This window comes from Callionymus lyra, chromosome 3, assembly GCF_982586985.1.
Source record: "Callionymus lyra chromosome 3, fCalLyr1.hap1.1, whole genome shotgun sequence".
NCBI lineage: Eukaryota > Metazoa > Chordata > Actinopteri > Syngnathiformes > Callionymidae > Callionymus > Callionymus lyra.
The window spans coordinates 9,126,220-9,147,516 of NC_141820.1; the positions used below are offsets into that span (position 1 = coordinate 9,126,220).

General features: G+C 36.5%; 2 protein-coding genes across 6 annotated transcripts in view; one reads left to right on the top strand and one right to left on the bottom strand.

Annotated features, from left to right (window-relative positions):
- The first annotated feature begins 6,311 nt into the window (after nucleotides 1-6,311).
- abitram (actin binding transcription modulator) lies at nucleotides 6,312-10,535 on the top strand. Its single transcript, XM_087786375.1, has 6 exons — nucleotides 6,312-6,462; nucleotides 6,595-6,646; nucleotides 7,531-7,660; nucleotides 9,165-9,241; nucleotides 10,091-10,160; nucleotides 10,239-10,535. The coding sequence occupies exons 1-6, from the start codon at nucleotides 6,387-6,389 to the stop codon at nucleotides 10,377-10,379; spliced, it is 546 nt and encodes a 181-aa protein (XP_087642501.1). The 5' UTR covers nucleotides 6,312-6,386; the 3' UTR covers nucleotides 10,380-10,535.
- Nucleotides 10,469-21,297, bottom strand: part of ctnnal1 (catenin (cadherin-associated protein), alpha-like 1) — an 89,218-nt gene continuing 78,389 nt past the window's right edge. The window contains exons 11-20 of one of the 5 annotated variants that reach the window (XR_015710733.1): nucleotides 20,481-20,631; nucleotides 19,321-19,358; nucleotides 18,258-18,308; nucleotides 17,838-17,992; nucleotides 16,462-16,510; nucleotides 16,205-16,261; nucleotides 14,555-14,680; nucleotides 13,569-13,652; nucleotides 11,831-12,534; nucleotides 10,469-11,763 (exon numbers count right to left, since the gene is read on the bottom strand). Coding sequence is in view for 3 of the 5 variants with exons in the window: in XM_087786372.1 (XP_087642498.1) it covers nucleotides 12,376-12,534; nucleotides 13,569-13,652; nucleotides 14,555-14,680; nucleotides 16,205-16,261; nucleotides 16,462-16,510; nucleotides 17,838-17,992; nucleotides 18,258-18,308; nucleotides 19,321-19,358; nucleotides 20,481-20,631 (870 nt within the window). In the remaining 2 variants the exon portion in view is untranslated. Of the gene's footprint in view, nucleotides 12,535-13,568; nucleotides 13,653-14,554; nucleotides 14,681-16,204; nucleotides 16,262-16,461; nucleotides 16,511-17,837; nucleotides 17,993-18,257; nucleotides 18,309-19,320; nucleotides 19,359-20,480; nucleotides 20,632-21,297 lie in introns of all 5 variants that reach the window. The other 4 variants (XR_015710734.1, XM_087786374.1, XM_087786373.1 and 1 more) reach the window with 4 other exon arrangements.

Genomic DNA, 21,297 nt, shown 5'->3' on the forward strand with positions numbered 1-21,297 from the left:
CATCCATCCATCCATCCATCCATCCATCCATCCATCCATCCATCCATCCATCCATCCATCCATCCATCCATCCATCCATCCATCCATCCATCCATCCATCCATCCATCTATCTATACTTCCATCCATCCACACATTTATCTATACTTCCATCCATCTATCATCTTTCTATACTTCCATCCATCCACACATTTATCTATACTTCCATCCATCTATCCATCTTTCTATACTTCCATCCATCTATCCATCTATCTATACTTCCATCCATCCACACATTTATCTATACTTCCATCCATCCACACATTTATCTATACTTCCATCCATCTACCCATCTGTCTATACTTACATCCATCCACACATTTATCTATACTTCCATCCATCTATCCATCTATCTATACTTCCATCCATCCATCCATCCATCCATCTATCTATACTTCGATCCATCCACACATTTATCTATACTTCCATCCATCCATCCATCCATCCATCCATCCATCCATCCATCCATCCATCCATCCATCCATCCATCCATCCATCCATACATCCATACATCTTATACTTCATGTTTTCCGCACATAAATCTATATATATATTTTTATTATTATTATTATTTTATTTTAAGACCAGAAACATTGTCTTTACATTTCTGTACCTAATCACAGATCACATCTGTCTGGCTATGATCCATCCTTGATTTTCTGGAACTCCTGTTTTATCTTGATCTTTAAAGTATATACTTTATTGAATATTTTTTTGATTGTTTCAGCTCTTTGTGACCCTGGTCTGGAAAAGCGCTCTATAAATAAAAAATACTTACTTACTTACTTACTTATATTACATTATCCATCAGTACATGAATATAAAATTCATCCATCCAACCATCCATCCCTTCAATCGATATATCTATACATCATCCAACTCTTTTTTTTTAGTTATTTAGAATCCATCTTGTGAAATGTTCAAGGACGTGTCAGCGATCATCCGTTGATAAGACACGTGTTTTCAGGAAGTTGATTCAAACGCTTGAGTTGTTACGACGTAAGAATCTGTTAGAAGTGTTTCCATCGGCTGCATGTGACTCACGCGCCTGCTCAGCACTTTTGCATCGTTTAAAGAGCAACATCAAATACAGCCACGTTTTAAGGTCTCGTTAAATACCTGGAAGTTCCTGATTGGACGACTTGTGGAGAGTTTTTTCGCGGAAGAGTCAGCGATGCAGAAACACACATGTGGTGGAGCAGCTTCACGCCGGGCCTGCTGCTGACTCAGCACAGTTCCTCCGTCAGGTTCCTCTGGCGAGAAGGTGAGCTCGTGAAGGAAGCTTTGTGTTTGTTCGGCTCATCACGACAACGTCAACATGAGCTCATCTGTCAGATTCATGCCTGTCAATCAAATTTGTCTTTGACCCGGATTTCAAATGTTGGTGTTTTTAACCTGAGATACTGTTGGATCAAGACTTGATGTTGGTCACCTGACCTTGTTTTCTGTTCATCTCTTGAACAACTTCCTCAGTGTCATCCATCCATCCATCCATCCATCCATCCATCCATCCATCCATCCATCCATCCATCCATCCATCCATCCATCCATCCATCCATCCATCCATCCATCCATCCATCCATCCATCCATCCATCCATCCATCCATCCATCCATCCATCCATCCATCCGTCCATCCGTCCATCCGTCCATCCGTCCGTCCGTCCATCCATCCCTCCGTCCAAGCGTCCATCCGTCCATCCGTCCGTCCGTCCGTCCGTCCATCCATCCATCCATCCATCCATCCATCCATCCATCCATCCATCAGTCCGTCCGTCCGTCCGTCCGTCAGTCCGTCCGTCCGTCCATCCATCCATCCATCCATCCATCCATCCATCCATCCATCCATCCATCCATCCATCCATCCATCCATCCATCCATCCATCTACCATCAATCCAACTGTCCATCCATCCATCCATCCATCCATCCATCCATCCATCCATCCATCCATCCATCCATCCATCCATCCATCCATCCATCCATCCATCCATCCATCCATCCATCCATCCATCCATCCATCCATCCATCCATCTATCCATCTACCATCAATCCAACTGTCCATCCATCCATCTAGCCATCCATCCATCCATCCATCCATCCATCCATCCATCCATCCATCCATCCATCCATCCATCCATCCATCCATCCATCCATCCATCCATCCATCCATCTATCCATCTACCATCAATCCAACTGTCCATCCATCCATCTAGCCATCCATCCATCCATCCATCCATCCATCCATCCATCCATCCATCCATCCATCCATCCATCCATCCATCCATCCATCCATCCATCCATCCATCCATCCATCCATCCATCCATCCATCCATCCATCCATCCATCCATCCATCCATCCATCCATCCATCCATCCATCCATCCATCCATCCATCCATCCATCCATCCATCCATCCATCCATCTGCCCATACCTTCATCTGCCAGTCCGCCCGTCCCTCGATCCATCCATCCATCCCTCATCCCTCTGTTTGCCCGTCCATCCATACATCTGTCTATTCATTCATCCATCTTGCTATCATATATACATTTATTCATTTATCCATCTAACTATCTATACATCCATCCATACATCCATTCAATCATCCTTTCATCCATCCAGCAATCCAACCAACCATTTATCCATGCATTGCTTGATCCATCCATCCATCCATCCATCCATGTATCAATCAACCATCTATCCAATCATCCATCCTTCCTTCCATCAATCCAACCAAACATCCATCTTTATATCCATTAATCCTTTCAAACAAAGTTGAACAGCTTTTTCTTGAACTAGAAGAAAAGAGACTTTTCTCTGAGCGCGAACATGGATCGAAAAGAGGGAAGGAGCGACGTGAAGGAAACTGAGAAGATCCTCCTCTGGTTTTCTTTCTGTATTCGTTTGTTGTAAAGCTCACTCCATCCTTCCAGCTGTCCAAACCTCTGACTTCACCACTTCAGGCCTGGACACACACAAGGAGGCTGAAATAAAACACCGCACAGTGTTTGCTTTGCTTCATAACAGCCTAGAAGTCCCTCGTTGGAAGTGATGTTTCCCATCCTTCTTTTTTAACATAAACTAGTAACGTAGCACCATAAGTGTTTCAACTCCTTCTCATAAGCTAGGGGGCGCATTCGAGTAGATGCTTCTAAAATCACTTATTTTATTTTGCTTTTAGTTTAACATTCAATGATAATTGGCTTTTATTTTACCATAATATTTTTATTCTGCTTTTATTTTAACATTTCATTATACTTGGCTTTTAATTTAACATTTAATGATACTTGGCTTTTATTATATAATAATATTTTTATTCTGCTTTTATTTTAACATTGAATTATACTTGGCTTTTAATTTAACATTTAATGATACTTGGCTTTTATTATATAATAATATTTTTATTCTGCTTTTATTTTAACACTGTATTATACTTGGCTTTTACTTTAACATTTAATGATACTTGGCTTTTATTTTAACATTGAATTATACTTGGCTTTTAATTTAACATTTAATGATACTTGGCTTTTATTATACCATAATATTTTTATTCTGCCTTTATTTTAACATGGAATTATACTTGGCTTTTAATTTAACATTTAATGATACTTTGCTTTTATTTTAACATTGAATTATACTTGGCTTTTAATTTAACATTTAATGATACTTGGCTTTTATTTTACCATAATATTTTTATGGTACTTTTATTTAAACTCTTATTTTTTTTTTTTTTTAACATTACATTTTCATTTGCTTTATTTTAACATTTAATTAAATTTTGCTTTTATTTTAACATTTAATTTATTGATCAAAAGTTGCAGCTCTTAATTAAAGCAGTTTTTTTTGGTCCGTCACTCTCAAAAAAATGTACCGACAAAGTCCCAAGAATTAATATTTGATCACGACTTCATCCTTGATGGGTTGTCATGGCAACAGTGGAGGAAACAATCTTTCTGCACCAGATGATCCACATATCTATTTACATATCTGTCAAAATCCCCTTTTCCACATGTGTGTGTAATAAAAACAAATCACTGATACACCACAGTTATTATCTCCTTTGATCACATGTGGGTTTTTAAAAATATTTTTGTCACAAATCTCTCGTGCCAAGAGGAATCAAAATCAAAGCAGCGCCTCGTCGTCATGGCTGGAATAACAAAACACAAGGGGCGCATGTGAAGGAAGTTGAGGGACAAGAATAAAAGATTGCTCATTAACCATTTTATTTTGTGTTTAATTTTAATATTTAATAAACAAACAAAAACACCATCACATGTCTTTTTGTTCGTTTTAGGACTTCTTTATCTTTACTCCATCTTTTTATCTGTCCTTTTTGTGGTTATTTTCTTTTCCTCAAAAATGATTTAGACCTAAATCAAACAAAACAAAACATGGCCTTTATTATAATTTATTATTTATTTTATATTATATTATATATCGCAACTTATTTAGCTGCATTATAAAATATACATATTATTATATATAATACATGTTGTATTATACAGTATTTTATATAGAATTGTATTATTTTTTAAGGTTTATTTGTATCGGCTTAATGCTGTTTAATTTAATTCATTATATTTTTAAGGAGGAAATACTAGAGTACCTGGAGAAAACCAATGCAAGCAAAGATATATGTGGAATAAAATCCACATATAAAGGAACAGAGCAAACTCCAAAGCAAGTTGCCTTAATAAGCTGGATTTCAACCCACAACTCCAGAAATAGCTATTGAGTTGCAAAAAGTTTAGTTTGAGAGCAGACATGTCAGAATTGAAGATGATTTATGTTCACATTTCTGACAGACAGATGCCCTCGCGGCGTCTGGAGAGCTGCCAGAAACAAAATTTAAAAAAAGATCTGACGTGATTTATTACCTCACTTGACCTTTCACACTTGATCAATCAGATGAGTGTCAGTGAAACCTGACACTCATATTATACGGAAAAAAACTATATTTTTAGATTATTTAAAATAGCATATGGAGAAGATTCACAGAAATCTGGTGGTGCTTTTTTAATCAAAATGTTGTTTTTAATTTGCTTTGTTTTGTTTGAGTTCTCCAGCTCTGAGGCGCCTCTGGCCTGAGAGAGCAGCATCTGTGGAAGAAGCAGCTGACGTGGAACTGTGGCTGCTCTCTTGACAGCTGCAGACACGACACAGTGAGAGGACGTCAGGAGAAACTTCAACACCAGAACCCGCCAAGAATTTTTCTGCACTGGAATGAATTCCGCAGCATCCACCAGAGAACATTTTATAATTGTGAGGGATTTTGTGTCATATTTTGATGAATCCTGTCAAACCACGAGGGCAGAAGTCATGGAAACATTCATTAAAAACGCATAAGTAGAACTTTCCAGCTCCTGGTAATTGATGAGTACGTTCAGGGGAAAATCGCTTTGTCTTCTCTTGTGCCATCCAGAACTTTCCCTTTTTTTTTTGTAATGTGAGTATGATGATGTCATTCTAGATTTTGTCTTGTGGAAGCAACAAACAAGAATCATATTTGATTTATTTAGAAAAACATGCATGGAATGTGATTGTGTGAAATCCAGAGAGACAAACATTCTGTTATCCATATTTCCATCTACTCTTCACAATCCTTTCTGGTCATAAAATAATAATAATAATAATAATAATACAAATGTCTTAATGGTCCATAACCTATAGTTTGTGCTTATTTGCGATTATAAGGGAATAATACCAGAAATACATTTTACATTATTTGAAAAAAAAAGATTTTATTTAGATGAAAATCTTTCAAAACACGATTAAACGTGTGCAGATACTTAACAAGTTACACATATGATGTATAAAAGTACTCGATTTGCTTGTTTATTAGAGGGAAAATAAGTATTAACGTCAATTCTTGCATCAAACTGTACAGAATGATTGTAGTCTGACCTCTAGAGGTTAAACACAGGATTGCCTCTGGAATCTAAGAATCTAAATGTAGTAATATAAATAAAATTGATGTATTTATTTACTATGAACAACACGACATTTAAAGTGTAAAATACATATATTAATTTAATAATAACTTAAAAATAAATCAAACATTCATACTAATCAAAGTAGAACATTAATACATAAAATATATTAGTTATTATTGAAGCTATTATAAATGAAAAGAATGTGTGTTTTTATATCGATGTACTCAGAATTTATATTTTAATTAAATGTATTTTTAGGTCGACTAGCGGAACGACAGAAACCGGAACTTAGACATATTTTCCGTTGCACCGACTGCGTAACAGAAATTACCTTCCGTCAGGCTGCATGGTTCATTCCAGTCAGTTTTTTTTGTAAACAAACGTATTTCTAAAGAAATAAACGTTGGAGATGATTTGATGGACGACGTGGAGAAACGAGATTCGGAACCGCCTTCAGTCATTGACAGATATTACACGAGATGGTACCGAGCCGGTAAATAGAAGTAGCTCGTTTGGTTAGCTTAGCATTAGAGCGGAACCACTTTCTGCGGTGAAGATGTGGATCTATGGGTCAATGTGTCACATTTATTCAGCGTTTAATCTTGTTTATTTTTCTGTTCTTTAGATTTAAAGGGGAATGCGTGTGAAGACTACTGCGTCCTGCAGCATTCAAACAGGTAACACCGAGCATGAATATTTGCTTCTTCACCTGTTGATGATTTACATGATTCTTAAGAAGATATTCGATATATATCGAATATTTGGAATATATGACGCAGAATTATCTTTTCATCTTCCCTTTAAAAACCTTTCTTTAAACCTTAATATTACTCACAGTGGGAGGTGTGTTTTGTGAGAATATATCAATACAGTGGTATATATAAAATATTTATCACAATAACGTATCAATAGTCAACGGCACTGTTTATTATTTTGTCTGTTTTTTTAATTTACAATCAACAAGCAAATTTTCGCTGCGTTTTTTATTTAATTAAATTTTTGTGTTACAATTGAACTTTCATCACCAAGTCCTCCGCTGTTAGTGGGACAATTAAATCTTGTGAGATCCCGGCAAGACTGAGGACAAGAGGATACAGTGGACTCCAGCAGTTTTTTCAAGTTGATGTTTGGACATATTTTAATTGGAAAACGAATGAAAGCAGTTATGACTTCGTCAAGAGTCATGTGGTCTGTAAATTATGGGTATGACTGAGGACGAGAGGATACAGTGACTCCAGCAGCTTTTAAAGCTGATGTTTGGACATATTTTGGTTTGGAAACTAATGAAAGCAGTTACGACTTCGTCAAGAGTCATGTGGTCTGTAAATTCTGCAACACCAGAGTCAAGTAATCGACAATACTACACATATATACTTGTAACTACAGTATCACAATATATGGTATCGTTGAAACTGTTGACGTCCATTATCTCCTTTTGTCATCTTGAACCCTGACATCTTTATATGTCACTATATCAACATGAATCCACCTTGATTTTGAGTTTGAAACACAAAAACACGAAACACCACCTGATGGCGCTTGTGTTTGTTTCTCCTCCTAGAATATGCGTCCTGACTCTCGCAGAGACTCATCCTGTCCTTCAGAACGGACGATCCATCAAGTCCATCAACTACCAGATCAGCAACGGCTGCAGTCGCCTCAATAACAAAGTGTCGGGGAAATCCAAACGGGTGAGTTATTGTTTTTAAACTTTATTTCTACTAGTTCTACTGTTCTGTAAATGAAGGTTTTACTGCCAAATCAAAACTCCCTCAGAGCCACAAACTCTGATGGATAAACTAAAGCAAACACTAGTGAGGTGTTGATTCATGAAACGGCTGATGAGGTTTCACGAGACAGTAGCTGTGTCTCAAATCACATACTTGCGTACTTAAACTTAGTATTTTTAGTGCATAAGTGCGTCTCAATTCTTAGTATGTGAAATGTAGTGCTCCATACACACTAAATTGTCACTAAAACGCCCACAAAACTGAGTATGGATCGATGGACACTTTCTACCCTAAACAGCTCCATCTTAGTGACGTTGACGTTGTAAACGGAAGTTATGTCATATATATATATATACATATATATATATGTGTAACAGGTGCGTTTTCAGCAGCAGTAGGAGGATGACGCGTCTTCTGTGCCGATACCGGCGTAAATATCTTGCGAATATTTTGTTTCTCATATTTCTTGATCCAACAAAAACGTGCTGCCAGCAGGTGTCGCTAGTGTTCCTACTGCTGGTTGAAATCATCGTTAAATAGTAGTAGAAGAAGAAGCTTTCGCGTCATTTCCTGTTAGTGCGTAGCAGCAGAGTTTGATCTGTGGAGAATTAGTTACTAGTTAGTATGTACACTATCCTGATGAATACTAACCAGTGCACTAAGAGAAGGATGTGATTTGAGACACAGCAAGTGTAGAAAGACCATTGGTGTAAAAATGGTGCCTTTTCATTGAATTAGTAGATCAGAGAATTTTTTTTATATCAAAACACCTAATTGAAGAGAGAAAAAAATATATACATTTACACTTTGAATTAGTATTTGGCTAAAATAAGTGTAAACCTTTGCTCTGTTGATATATTACAGTTTTTTTTTCCAATTACTTGAGCACGATTTCCGATGAAGTGCCCGGTTTTTCAAAACACTACACACAATTGGCAGAGCACCTCACATCCTTTGCAAAAATGAAACACTCTTGTAAAAACTATACACTACTTTATAAAAATGATTTTGTTAGCATATTAAAAAAAACATGTTTTAACCTAAAACAAGTTTAGCAATTCTACTGCTCAGTTCTTTGAATAATGTAAGTAAAGTACACAGAGAAATTGCAAATGTACTAAAAAAAATCACCAAATTACACATTTGTTTTTGGGCCTTTGGGTCACCTTGACCCTTAGACCATACAAGGGATACCACAAACACGTATGTTTTCAGGCCTCCGGGTCACCTTGACCCTGAGGCCATACAAGGGATACCACAAACGCTTGTTTTTGGGCCTTCGGGTCACCTTGATCCTGAGGCCATACAAGGGATACCACAAACACGTATGTTTTCAGGCCTCCGGGTCACCTTGACCCTGAGATAACACACCTGGAGCTATGAGTTGCAGACTTCTTCTTCTTCTTCTTCTTCTTCTTCTTCTTCTTCTTCTTCTTCTTCTTCGTCTAAATAGTTTTGTTTTCAGGGCGGACAGTTTCTCACAGACTTCGCTCCGGTGTGCAGAATAACGTGCACGGATGACTCGGAGTACACCGTCTACAGGTGAGAGAAGCTAATGGATATTTTTTTTAATCATTTTCTCATCTTTGTTTGATCAATTGAATGAGTTAATAAAGTTGTGATGTGCAGCTTTAGTTAATATTATCTTTAGGGCTGTGAGAAAATATCTATACACTGATATATTTCTTCCACACGATACTTCACCTTTAAAGCTTCCACTTATGAGGAGATTAATTGTTGTATGAAGTTCTACTCAAATATGTCGCGTCATTCTACTAACACCCAAAAACCTGCACTTCAAATATAACCAACAACATGATAAAATAACATCAAGTCACATTCTATACTTTATTATAGTTCTTTAATGGTTTATATTTCAGTGTATGTTCAAGTGTTTATAACAGTACAAAAATGTGTTTGTTTTATTCACCCCTATATTGTTAATTTGTGTTGCAATTAAACTCCTGGCCGCTAGATGGCAGCAGTCATTAAGTCCTCCACAGCTAAAGGAACTATGAAATCCCAGCTTTGACTGAGGACGAGAGGATACAGTCAACTCCAGCGGCTTTTAAACCAGATATTTGGACATATTTTGGTTTGAAAAAGAATGAAAGCAGTTACGAGTTCAAGTGTCATGTGGTCTGTAAATTCTGGGTATGACTGAGGACAAGAGGATACAGTCGACCCCAGCGGCTTTTAACGCTCATGTTTGGACATATTTTGGTTTGAAAACGAATGAAAGCAGTTACGACTTCGTCAAGAGTCATGTGGTCTGTAAATTCTGGGTATGACTGAGGACAAGAGGATACAGATATTATAGTTATGTTTTTAATGATTAAATCGCTCATTAAAACCCTTAAAACAAAGTTGAGTAACTAGTTTCCGTTCCAGCTGCATCAGAGGTCGTCTCCTGGAGGTCAACGAGAACATCATGGAGCGTCCGGCTCTCTTGCTGGAGAAGGTTCGACCCTTGACCTCGTTTGATGGACGCATGGGTTCTGACTCTCTCTCTCTCTCTCTCTCTCTCCGGTCTCGCCAGCCGTCCACCGAAGGATACATCGCCGTCATCCTGCCCAAGTTCGAGGAGAGCAAGAGCATCACGGAGAACCTGCTGAGCAGAGAGGACTTCGAGAAGGTCGTGGCCAAGAGAAGCCAGAGCGAAGAACCTCCGGCGTCCTGACCAAACCTCCCCAGAGACTTTTACCACAATCCAAGTGTAAATATGATGAGTTGACTTTATTTTAGGAAGTTTTTTCCGTAGGCGAGCGGTTTAAGAAAAAATAGTTTATTTTTGTCACTTTCGTTCAATCATCCCAGAATAAATGGTCCAAAACTATAGCTATGATTTCTTCACGTGACATACAATCACCAGAACTCTCACTTCCTCCCGTCGTCGCTTCACGTACCGTCGCTCGTACTTTACTAGACCCTGGAAACATGTTACAGTTGAAAGGATACGATGCTATCGTTCTGGAAACATGTTACAGTTCAAAGGATACGATGCTATCGTTCTGGAAACATGTTACAGTTCAAAAGATACGATGCTATCGTTCTGGAAACATGTTACAGTTCAAAAGATACGATGCTATCGTTCTGGAAACATGTTACAGTTCAAAGGATACGATGCTATCGTTCTGGAAACATGTTACAGTTCAAAGGATACGATGCTATCGTTCTGGAAACATGTTACAGTTCAAAGGATACGATGCTATCGTTCTGGAAACATGTTACAGTTCAAAAGATACGATGCTGTCGTTCTGGAAACATGTTACAGTTTAAAAGATACGATGCTATCGTTCTGGAAACATGTTACAGTTCAAAGGATACGATGCTGTCGTTCTGGAAACATGTTACAGTTTAAAAGATACGATGCTATCGTTCTGGAAACATGTTACAGTTCAAAAGATACGATGCTGTCGTTCTGGAAACATGTTACAGTTCAAAAGATACGATGCTGTCGTTCATCAGTGATTCTTCATCCACACAACCATCTCCTCATCCTAGTGTTTGAATACAGGGTCACAGAGAACTGCTTTAATGTCGGCTTTATATTCATAGACCCAACTTTCAGATAAAAATAAGTCGTATATAGTTTTTGTTTGACTCATTTCCACTAGTTTACAGGATTATCTTTTGAGTAAACTTAACAAAAACGAGCATCTTTTTTTTTTTTTACCATTGATTCCAGAAAGTTTGGCTTTTGTTTTAAGGAATAGAAGTGTGGATGGAGATCTGATGCAATGTAGTACTGATGTGTTGATGAGGCCTCTTCAACTGTTTCATGAAGTCTCGTCAACTGTTTCATGATACATCGACTGTTTCATGATACATCGACTGTTTCATGATACCTCATCAACTGTGTCATGAGGTCTCATCGACTGTTTCATGATAACTAGCAACCGTTTCATGACGTCTTGTCAACTGTATCATGATACCTCATCGACTGTTTCATGAGGTCTCATCAACTGTTTCATGATACTTCGACTGTTTCATGAGGTCTCATCAACTGTTCCATGAGGTTTCATCAACTGTTTCATGAGGTTTCATCAACTGTTTCATGAGGTCTCATCAACTGTTTCATGATACCTCATCAACTGTATCATGATATATACCTCGACTGTTTCATGATACCTCATCAACTGTTTCATGATACCTAGCAACTGTTTCATGACGTCTTGTCAACTGTATCATGATACCTCATCGACTGTTTCAGGAGGCCTCAACTGTTTCATGATACATCATTTGGCCTCATCAACTGTTTCACAAGGCCTCATTGACACATCGGTACAATCTAGTTCATACTGATAGCAGACTAAGGGTCACAGCGCCCCCTCGAGGTGGATATAATTTGGCATTCTCTGGACAACATGACAAGAGAGGAACATGCCGACAGCGACCATAGAAGCAGACGACAACATGTGGAGAAGATCACGGACACGAAGCAGCGAGAATACAGTGTTGACTAGAGCCGGTGACGACCATGCACGGTGAGATCTTATTGTGTGTCGCTACATTGTGTCACACGCACACACGGCAACACAATCGGAAACACAGAGCTGACGGCGCGCGTATGGCTGTGGTGCGACTTCATAGCGAGGTGCTGCCCCCTGCTGGCGGGGATGCGGTTTGTCCGGCGGAGTCCCGTGACATCAAGAAGCGATGATGTCACCGCTGGACTAGTTGCTCTCCAGGATGTTCAGAGTCGTCACGTGCTGCTCCAGAGACTTGACCCCGAACTCGTCGCCATTTTTGTTGTTGTCTTTGACCGGCGTGGACGAGTCCTGCTGCTCCTTCCAGTCCTGCGGCGAGCCCAGACTGCTCCTCCCCGACTGGTACTGAACACACAACATATATTTCAAGATGAACATGATAATATTTGAACATAAACTTATTTATTTTCTACCTTTTATTAACGTCATTCCTATACTTTATTTCACATCGTGTGCGAAATGCTGCCCTCTTGTGTTCAGTTGAGTTACTAACAACATCCTTGTTCAATCAGTTCTCAAAGTTCCTCTTGTTCAGTTGACATTTTAGGACTAAAAAATACATTTTGGTCAAGATTTTTCTCATGATGACGTTTTTATGGAAGTACATCAGTGCCATCGGAATATTAATTTATATAATTAACCACATTTAGATTTTCTTATTGAAATATTTTTGTTTTAAGTTTTATTTATTTTTTTGAATCATTGAAAACAATTTCTATATTAAAAGGTTGAAATTTATTTTTGTGAAAAATCTAATTTAAATTTAAATATTTTCAAAATGAATGACTTTGTTTAACATTTCAATTCCAATGATTCAAAATATTTTTTAATTCATAGCCTTTTAAAATGTAATATGACATTTAATATTGAATTTAAAAGACCCTGAATTAAAAAGTATTGAAATAAGAAAATGTATTCTTAAGGTATTTTAATTGTAATAAAACCATTTATTTTGAAAAGTATTTAATATATATATTAAAAAAAAAATCAATCTTACAATGTAGATACAAATGTATGAAATTATTATTATTTTTTAAACAATATCAATTAAAAAAAAAATCAATCATTTCAATTAATGTTCAATTAAAATTGTATTAAAAAAACATTTACAATTTCCTGAAATAAATGAAATTGGATTTTAATTAAAATAAATAAATAGAGTTTGTAAATTCAACAACATAAGGATTAACAACGGCTGTTACAGACAAATAAATCCATCTCACGATATCCCAGTGTTCACGAGTAACCATGGCAACACAAGTGGACATGTTGGTGTCAAATAAACGTCGAAATAACGATAAGTGACCTTGTTCATCCATTTATGTTCCATTTTCAAATGAGCTTCATTCTTGAACTTTAATTATGGAGCAAACACTGACCTTTGCGTTGAGCTTGTTGCAGACGGGAAGCAGCGAGAGAACGGTCGTGAGGATGGCTCTGGTCTTCTGGATCGACGAGTCCACCTGAATACAGAAGATAAAACTGGCGTCAGTCTGCGTCCGCAACATTTGGAGGTAAAAATAAAATTAAATATACAAGATAAAAACACTGGCAGGTGTTTAAAAATGTATATACAGTTTTATTTTGAAGGTAAAAGGAATCAAATTCAGTTAATTCATTTATTTGTATTTTTTTTAAATTTAATTATTAAATAAAATTGTATTATGAATGAAAATTAAAAAACTAAATAAAAATGTATATTATAAGTAAGTAAGTAAGTAATTTTTATTTGTATACGGTTTTTCCAGACCAGGGTCACAAAGCACTTAAACAATCAAAACAATATTCAATAAAGTATATACTTTAAAGATCAAGATAAAACTGATAACACAACAGGAGTTCCAGAAAATCAAGGAAAAGCCTGAACAAATAAAAACGTCTTAAGTGTGATTTATTATCATTAAATATTATATTATTATTTAATTAAATTATAAATTTAAATTAAATAATTGAATAAAATTGTATTATACATTTAATTTAAAAAAACTAAATCAAAATGTATATTATAAGTGAATTATTATTATCAAATATTATATTATTAAATTAAATTAAATTATAAATGAAAATTAAATAATTAAATAAAATTCTATTATAAATGGAAATTAAATAAATAAAATTCTATTATAAATGGAAATTAAATAAATAAATGTAATTAAATTATAAATGAGATAATAAAAATATGAATTATTAAATGGGTTGTTTGGTCCAGAGAACAATCTTATATATTTATATATTTTATAAACTAGTTCATGAGGTTGTGTTTTTTAAATGTAAGAAATCATGTCAAGTTTATTTTTTTTTCACAGTTAAGACTTTATGATTTAGAAGAATCCGTTTGTAATCCTTGGTGTAATGGTTGCAGTACCTGTACCTTCTGAAAGGTGGCAGTCTTGCCCTGAACAGGACTTTTGGCTCCTGCCTGCAGTTGTTGGCACAAAGTCATCAGTTTGTCCACTTCCGTCATCACGACTGTCTTCTCCTCGTCCACCAGCTGGAGCAGAGACACACGAGGACTCAGAGACAACAGTTCATCTTCAGAAATAAACTTCACCATCAAACATCATGTTTTCTGCTCGAGATTCTTCATCTAAATCATTACGAATCACCTGCAGTTACACACTCGCACCTGCAGGGGCAGCGCAGACAAATGTCATCAATTAATCATGTCTAATTTCATTAGAGAGTCTGGTGTCGGAGGAAAAGGGCGAGTGTTGGTTTTATCTGACGAGAAGACGGTCGAGGAGGTTTCATTTCCTGTTCCTCGCCGGCTGATTTATCAGGTGTGAGTGCGGCGACAAGTGAGTAATGGTGAGTTCACAGAAATACACAGTTTTTTTTTATTTTCTCGGAGCAAAGTATCAAATAGTTTGCATTCTGACTTTTCCTGTAAGTTGTTTGAGGTCAGCAGTGGTCAGTACCTGTATGTTGATGAACATAATAATAATACTAATGTTGTCTATTTATTAATGACATTAAAGACAACAAATCTATAAGTTCATTGAATCTAACATGTAAACTTTTCCATCTAATTGCATTAAAATATTTATATTATTTAAACTAACCTTATACTATTTATGAAAAAAGTTTACATGTTAATTTATTTTGCAATTATATTGTTGTTTTTTATCCATTACTATTCAGAAAGTTCTGTTTAAATTAAAATGGAATTATAAAACTATATAATTGTTAATCCAATCTATATATACTGTATATAAAGGATAAACTGTAAGGATTCAATCTCTTATACTTTGCGGAAATACTGAAACCAAACAAGAATAATAGAGTTTTTAATACTATATTAAAGCAGCAGTAAGTACTGTTAAAAATATTGTTTCTGGCTCCCCCGGAGTCAGGAAAGTGTTACTGCAAGATCCTTTATTCCAAGCAATGCAACCAAAACTGCGTGAACATTTGTTTACAAAAAGAGATACATAGATAAAGAGATAGATATAGATAAAGAGAGAGAAAGATGGATGGATGGATGTACTTCATATCTTCAATTCCTAGAGTATGTTCTACTACATCAGCCCTGATGGTAAAAATATCAATACAGAATAAAATGTTTATAAAATATAAATATGACATATTTCTGCTTTACCAGGAGAAAATATACTCTAAAATATTTTTTTTAATTAAATGGATTAGTTGTTAAAATCTGGATTATCCAAATATTTTTTAAATGTTTTTCATATTCTTTTAAAGTTGCAAATAAAATGCAGGTAAAACACAAATGATTTAGAAAACTTTCAGTAAGAATTTTACTTTAGACTGTATTTCGATTTTTTTGGTGAATACAGGCGCATGAGTTTTTAAAAAAAAAAATTGATTTCCCTTTAATAAAACAAGAACTATTTTGAATTCTACTCACAGGCAAGTTTTGCACGAGTAAAAACTTCAACGACTGATGATACAGAGTTTTTCTTCCATGTCTCTAAAGGAACGATGATAAATTCATCCTTCAAAAACTCCTGCTGCATTAATAGCAAAAAGGAAAAAAAACTTTTTTTCTATTTACCTGCGTTGAGAAAGTTTGGACGGACGAGCACAGCTGGAGTCCTTCCTCCGACAGAACCTGCAGGCGAGAAGGGAAAACCTAAATTAATGATCCATCGGAAAAAAAAAAATCCAAAAACTGTTTTCCCTGCATCATCATCTCACCGACGCACGGCCACAGAATAAATCACATTTTTCTACCCGACAAAACTGCAGGTTCAATATATACAGTGTTTTTTTACACGAAGGAAGGGGGAAGACATTAGCGGACGGACGTACCTCGGCCTGATGGAACAGGTCCAGCGTGGTCTTCAGAAGCCCCTCCCCCCTGTGGAGTCGATACAGACGTGAGGAAAAGATGGATGGACGCCCGACAAACATCCATAACGTCCACCGACTGTCTGACCGGCAACGATTTTATTGTGTCGGACGATGACTGAGAGATTAATGAATCCAACGCTGCAGCAGAGATTCAAGGTCGTATGAGAATATTCTTTGATTTGTTCTTGTTGTGGTTTTTAAAAATGTCTTCTAATACATTTAAATGTATGGAGGGTCATCAGTGCCACCATGGGATTGAATGAATCTAACATATCAATGTTGAAACTGTTCATTTTTATTTCTTTCAGCATTAAAATGTGCTTTGTTTGTTTTTTTGATTATTTTTACACAAAAAGTTTGATGTACTGACTTAGGATTGTTTTTAGTGACACATCGAGTTTTAAATTCAGACAAGATTAGTTTTCAAACACTAATACGTCCAAACATAGCTTTTAAAGCCGCTGGAGTCGCTGTATCCTCTCGTCCTCAGTCATACCCAGAATTTACAGACCACATGACTCTTGACAAAGTCGTAACTGCTTTCATTTGTTTTCGAACCAAAATATGTCCAAACATCAGCTTTTAAAAGCTGATGGAGTCGCTGTATCCTCTCGTCCTCAGTCATACCAAGAATTTACCACATGACTCTTGCCGAAGTCGTAACTGCTTTCATTCGTTTTCAAACCAAAATATGTCCAAAACAAAGGAAAGTAGTTACGACTTCGTCAAGAGTCATGTGGTCGGTAAATTCTGGGTATGACTGAGGACAAGAGGATACAGTGACGACCAGCAGCTTTTTAAGTTGATGTTTGGACATATTTTGGTTTGAAAAACTATGAAAGCAGTTACGACTTCATCAAAAGTCATGTGGTCTGTCAATTCTGCAACACTACACAATACTACACATATATCCTTGTACTATATCGGATCCTTTATTGCACAGTATAAATTTTTCTTTGGCTTTCAAATCATACTTAATTTTTATTATTGATCTTTTTTGGTTTATTTATATTCAATTAAGTGTCTGTAAAATAAAGTAATTGTTTCGGTTTTTAACTTAGACTTAACATTAAAATATACAGTGTGTTTGTTCATTAGATGGCAGCAGTCTCAATGATGACTGAGGACGAGAGGATACAGTGACTCCAGCAGCTTTTAAAGCTGATGTTTGGACATATTTTGGTTTGAAAACAAATTAAAGCGACTTCGTCAAGAGTCATGTGGTCTGTAAATACTACAACACCAGAGTCAAGTACTCGACAATACTACACAAATATCCTTGTTACTACAGTATCACTATATTGGACCCTTTATTGCACAGTATACTTTTGTACCTGGTGAACAGGTACATATTGTAGGCCATGCTGGCCAGACTCTGGCTCTGCCGGACGATCTCCACCTCCTGGTCCTCCCACTTCTCCACCTCGGCGTCCACGTCCGACGACAGCAGCCGGAGCTCCAGACCCAGCTTGGCCATGCTGGTCTGCTCCTGAACACACACCAGAACCACATGAGCGGATGAAACGTTTTTCCTTCAAAGAAGATGTTCCGGTTTGTTAAGAGGAGTTTCAGAATCAGCATAATCCGGCGCCTGTTGCTGGAGCCGCTCCTGGAAAAGCGCCGACATCAGCACACACTGGCTGATTAGCATACGAGCGACATCCATTCTCTCCGACACGGAGTTTGTTGGAGATGAATAAACTGCTGTCACGAGATGTGATGAATGGTCGGAGTGGACGGCGTACGATATATACCTCGGCATCCAACTTGACAGCTTTGCCGCTCTTCATGTTCGCCGAGTGTTTCTGTGGAGCAGAGAAGCGTCAGCAGACGCTGGTGTGAGACTGTGGAGCAGTGGCAGCAGAATATTGACTGGTTTTAAATGATGAATATTTTAACAATTATTTTTCTTAGGCATTTAATTGTTTTAAAATAATTGTATTTAATGATTTCTATTTTGAAAGGTTGAATTTCTTTTTATTTTCATTGTTGTCTGGTGGAACTTTTATACCATTTATATTTGTTAATTGAATTTAAAAGGCAACTTGTTTAAAAATGATTGAATTAATTGTATATATTTTTTAAATATTGGAATTAAAATATCAAACGCTACGTGTAAAATATTCCAAAATTAAAAATGTAGTTGTTAAAAAAACAAACTTGATCTTTCTATGTAGAAATGATTGAAAACAATTATTTTAAAAAATGCTTAAAAGAAAAATTAAAACTCAAAATCTGATGGCACTAAATCGTTTTTATGGAATACAATCATTTTTTAAACATTGACTTGTTTAACTTGTTTTTATTTTATATTGTCTCGTGGAACTTTTATACCAATATTTTGAAATTGGATTTAAAAAGGCTAAGAATTAAAATATTTAATTATCTTTTTTTAAATATTGAAAGTAAAGTATCAATAGCTACGTGTATTCAAAAAAAAAAAAAAGTATTAAAAATAAATTCAACTTTTCAATATAGAAATCAATGAAAACCTTCTTTAACCCTTGTGTTGTCTCTGGGTCAAGATGACCCCAAAGGCCCGAAAACAAATGTGTTTGTGGTATCCCTTGGTTTCTCTGGGTCAACTACCTCCACCACTGCATATGCATTTATGGAAGCCAGGAAGGTCATGACCTTGACCCAGAGACAATAGAAGGGATACCACAAACATATTTTCTTGTGGGCCTTCGGGTGACCTTGACCCAGAGACAACACAAGGGTTAAAAGAAGTTTAAATATTTGAAATGTTAGATCAATATTCTGATGCCACTGATGTACTTGTTGAGTGTTATTGTCTGACGATGCGTCGACACTCACCCCGGGTCTGGGCAGAGACAGGTAAGGTCGTTTGTCGCCTGGAAAAAAAAGAGGTTTCATCATTAATTCAAGGTAAAAAAAAAAAAAGAAACTCAATAACTTAAAAAAAAAAGGCTCTTGGTCTAGACCAGGGGTGTGACCAGGGGGCCGGACTGAATCAGGGGCCGAAATCTTTGAACAGTTACGAGTCACTAGACGAACCAATTATATATTTAACAAACTGTCTGTGAAAGAAAAGAAAGAAAGAACAATAAATATACATTTCTTTACAATACTGTATCCATATTAAGTATTTTTTTTAGGTTGATTTCACCCTTTTTATCAAAGTTCTTTTAGATTTTATATTTTAATAAAATGTGTTTAAATAAAAGTATTCTTTTTTATTTAATTAACATGCAAATATGTACAGCATTTTAGTGTTTCAATTAAACATCCGGCCTCTAGATGGCAGCAGTCAATAAGTCCTCTGCAGTTAAAGGAACCATGAAATCCCACAATATCCTGGTGATGACTGAGGACGAGAGGATACAGTGGACTCCTGCAGCTTTTAAAGCTGAGGTTTAGAAATATTATGGTTTCAAAACGGGATCTTCTACTAAAAACTAAAATACAGACTTATAATTAAAATACTTAAGTTTCTCTCTGATTTCAATCCAAGATGGACGTTACAGACGAGGAGTGTATGGAGGTATTTGGGTGTTTTTTAAGGCTGAGGACGAGAGGATACAGTGGAAACTTTAGCAGCTTTTAAAGCTGATATTTGGACATATTTTGGTTTGAAAACAGGATCTTCCACTAAAAACAATCCTAAAAAAAACAGACTTACGAAGATGAAGACGAAGACAAGTGAGATCCAGTTGCTACATTAAAATGAACAAACACTTTTGTCTATAACTCCAAAGCTCCTAAAGTCAAGCTCATAGCAGCAACAAAGTTGTGTCTGTTGAGTCTCCAGGGCCATGTTTAGATGAAGTTCTCTCCCTCCTGCTCCTTTAAAAGCCTCTATTCAAAGAAGACCTTCACAAAGACTCTCTCTGTGTCTTAAATATGTTCCACTGAAGGATCGATGCGAGCACACACTCGTCGGCCAGATCCACAGAACACACACACACACACACACACACACACACACACACACACACACACACACACACACACACCTTGCTTGCCTTCAAAGACGTCATTGATTTCTCGGAGCAGCAGAGCCATGTCGCACAGCTGCGACTCCCAGGCCTCGCAGAAGACCTCGAGGTTCTCCTTCGCGATCTTGCTGGACGGATGCAGAGCCAGAGTCTGAGCTGCAGAGATGATCTGAGGAGCAGAGAGAGGACGAGGATTTAAATGGTTCATCATTCAAAAACATATATAGAGTAATACTATAAGAATCATGAGGTAATACTATAAGTCCTCCCGGAGAAATAGTATGAGAATCATGAGGTTATCCTATAAACCCTTGCAGAGTAATACTATAAGAATCATGAGGTAATACTATAAGTCCTCCAGGAGAAATAGTATGAGAATCATGAGGTTATCCTATAAACCCTTGCAGAGTAATACTATAAGAATCATGAGGTAATACTATAAGTCCTCCCGGAGAAATACTATGAGAATCATGAGGTTATCCTATAAACCCTTGCAGAGTAATACTATAAGAATCATGAGGTAATAATAAAACCCCCCACAGAGTAATAGTACGAGAATCATGAGGTAATACTTTAAACCCTAGCGGAGTAATACTATGAGAATAATGAGGTAATACTTTAAACCCTAGCGGAGTAATACTATGAGAATAATGAGGTAATACTTTAAACCCTCGCGGAGTAATACTATGAGAATAATGAGGTAATACTTTAAACCCCCACAGAGTAATAGTATGAGAATCATGAGGTAATACTTTAAACCCTAGTGGAGTAATACTATGAGAATAATGAGGTAATACTTTAAACCCTCGCGGAGTAATACTATGAGAATCATGAG

Excerpts from the sequence above, each read along its gene's own strand:
- abitram (XM_087786375.1), top strand. The coding sequence starts at position 6,387 with ATGGACGACGTGGAGAAACGAGATTCGGAACCGCCTTCAGTCATTGAC. Across the intron at positions 6,463-6,594 it reads CACGAGATGGTACCGAGCCG|ATTTAAAGGGGAATGCGTGT; the intron begins GTAAATAGAAGT and ends TCTGTTCTTTAG. Across the intron at positions 9,242-10,090 it reads TCGGAGTACACCGTCTACAG|CTGCATCAGAGGTCGTCTCC; the intron begins GTGAGAGAAGCT and ends TTTCCGTTCCAG.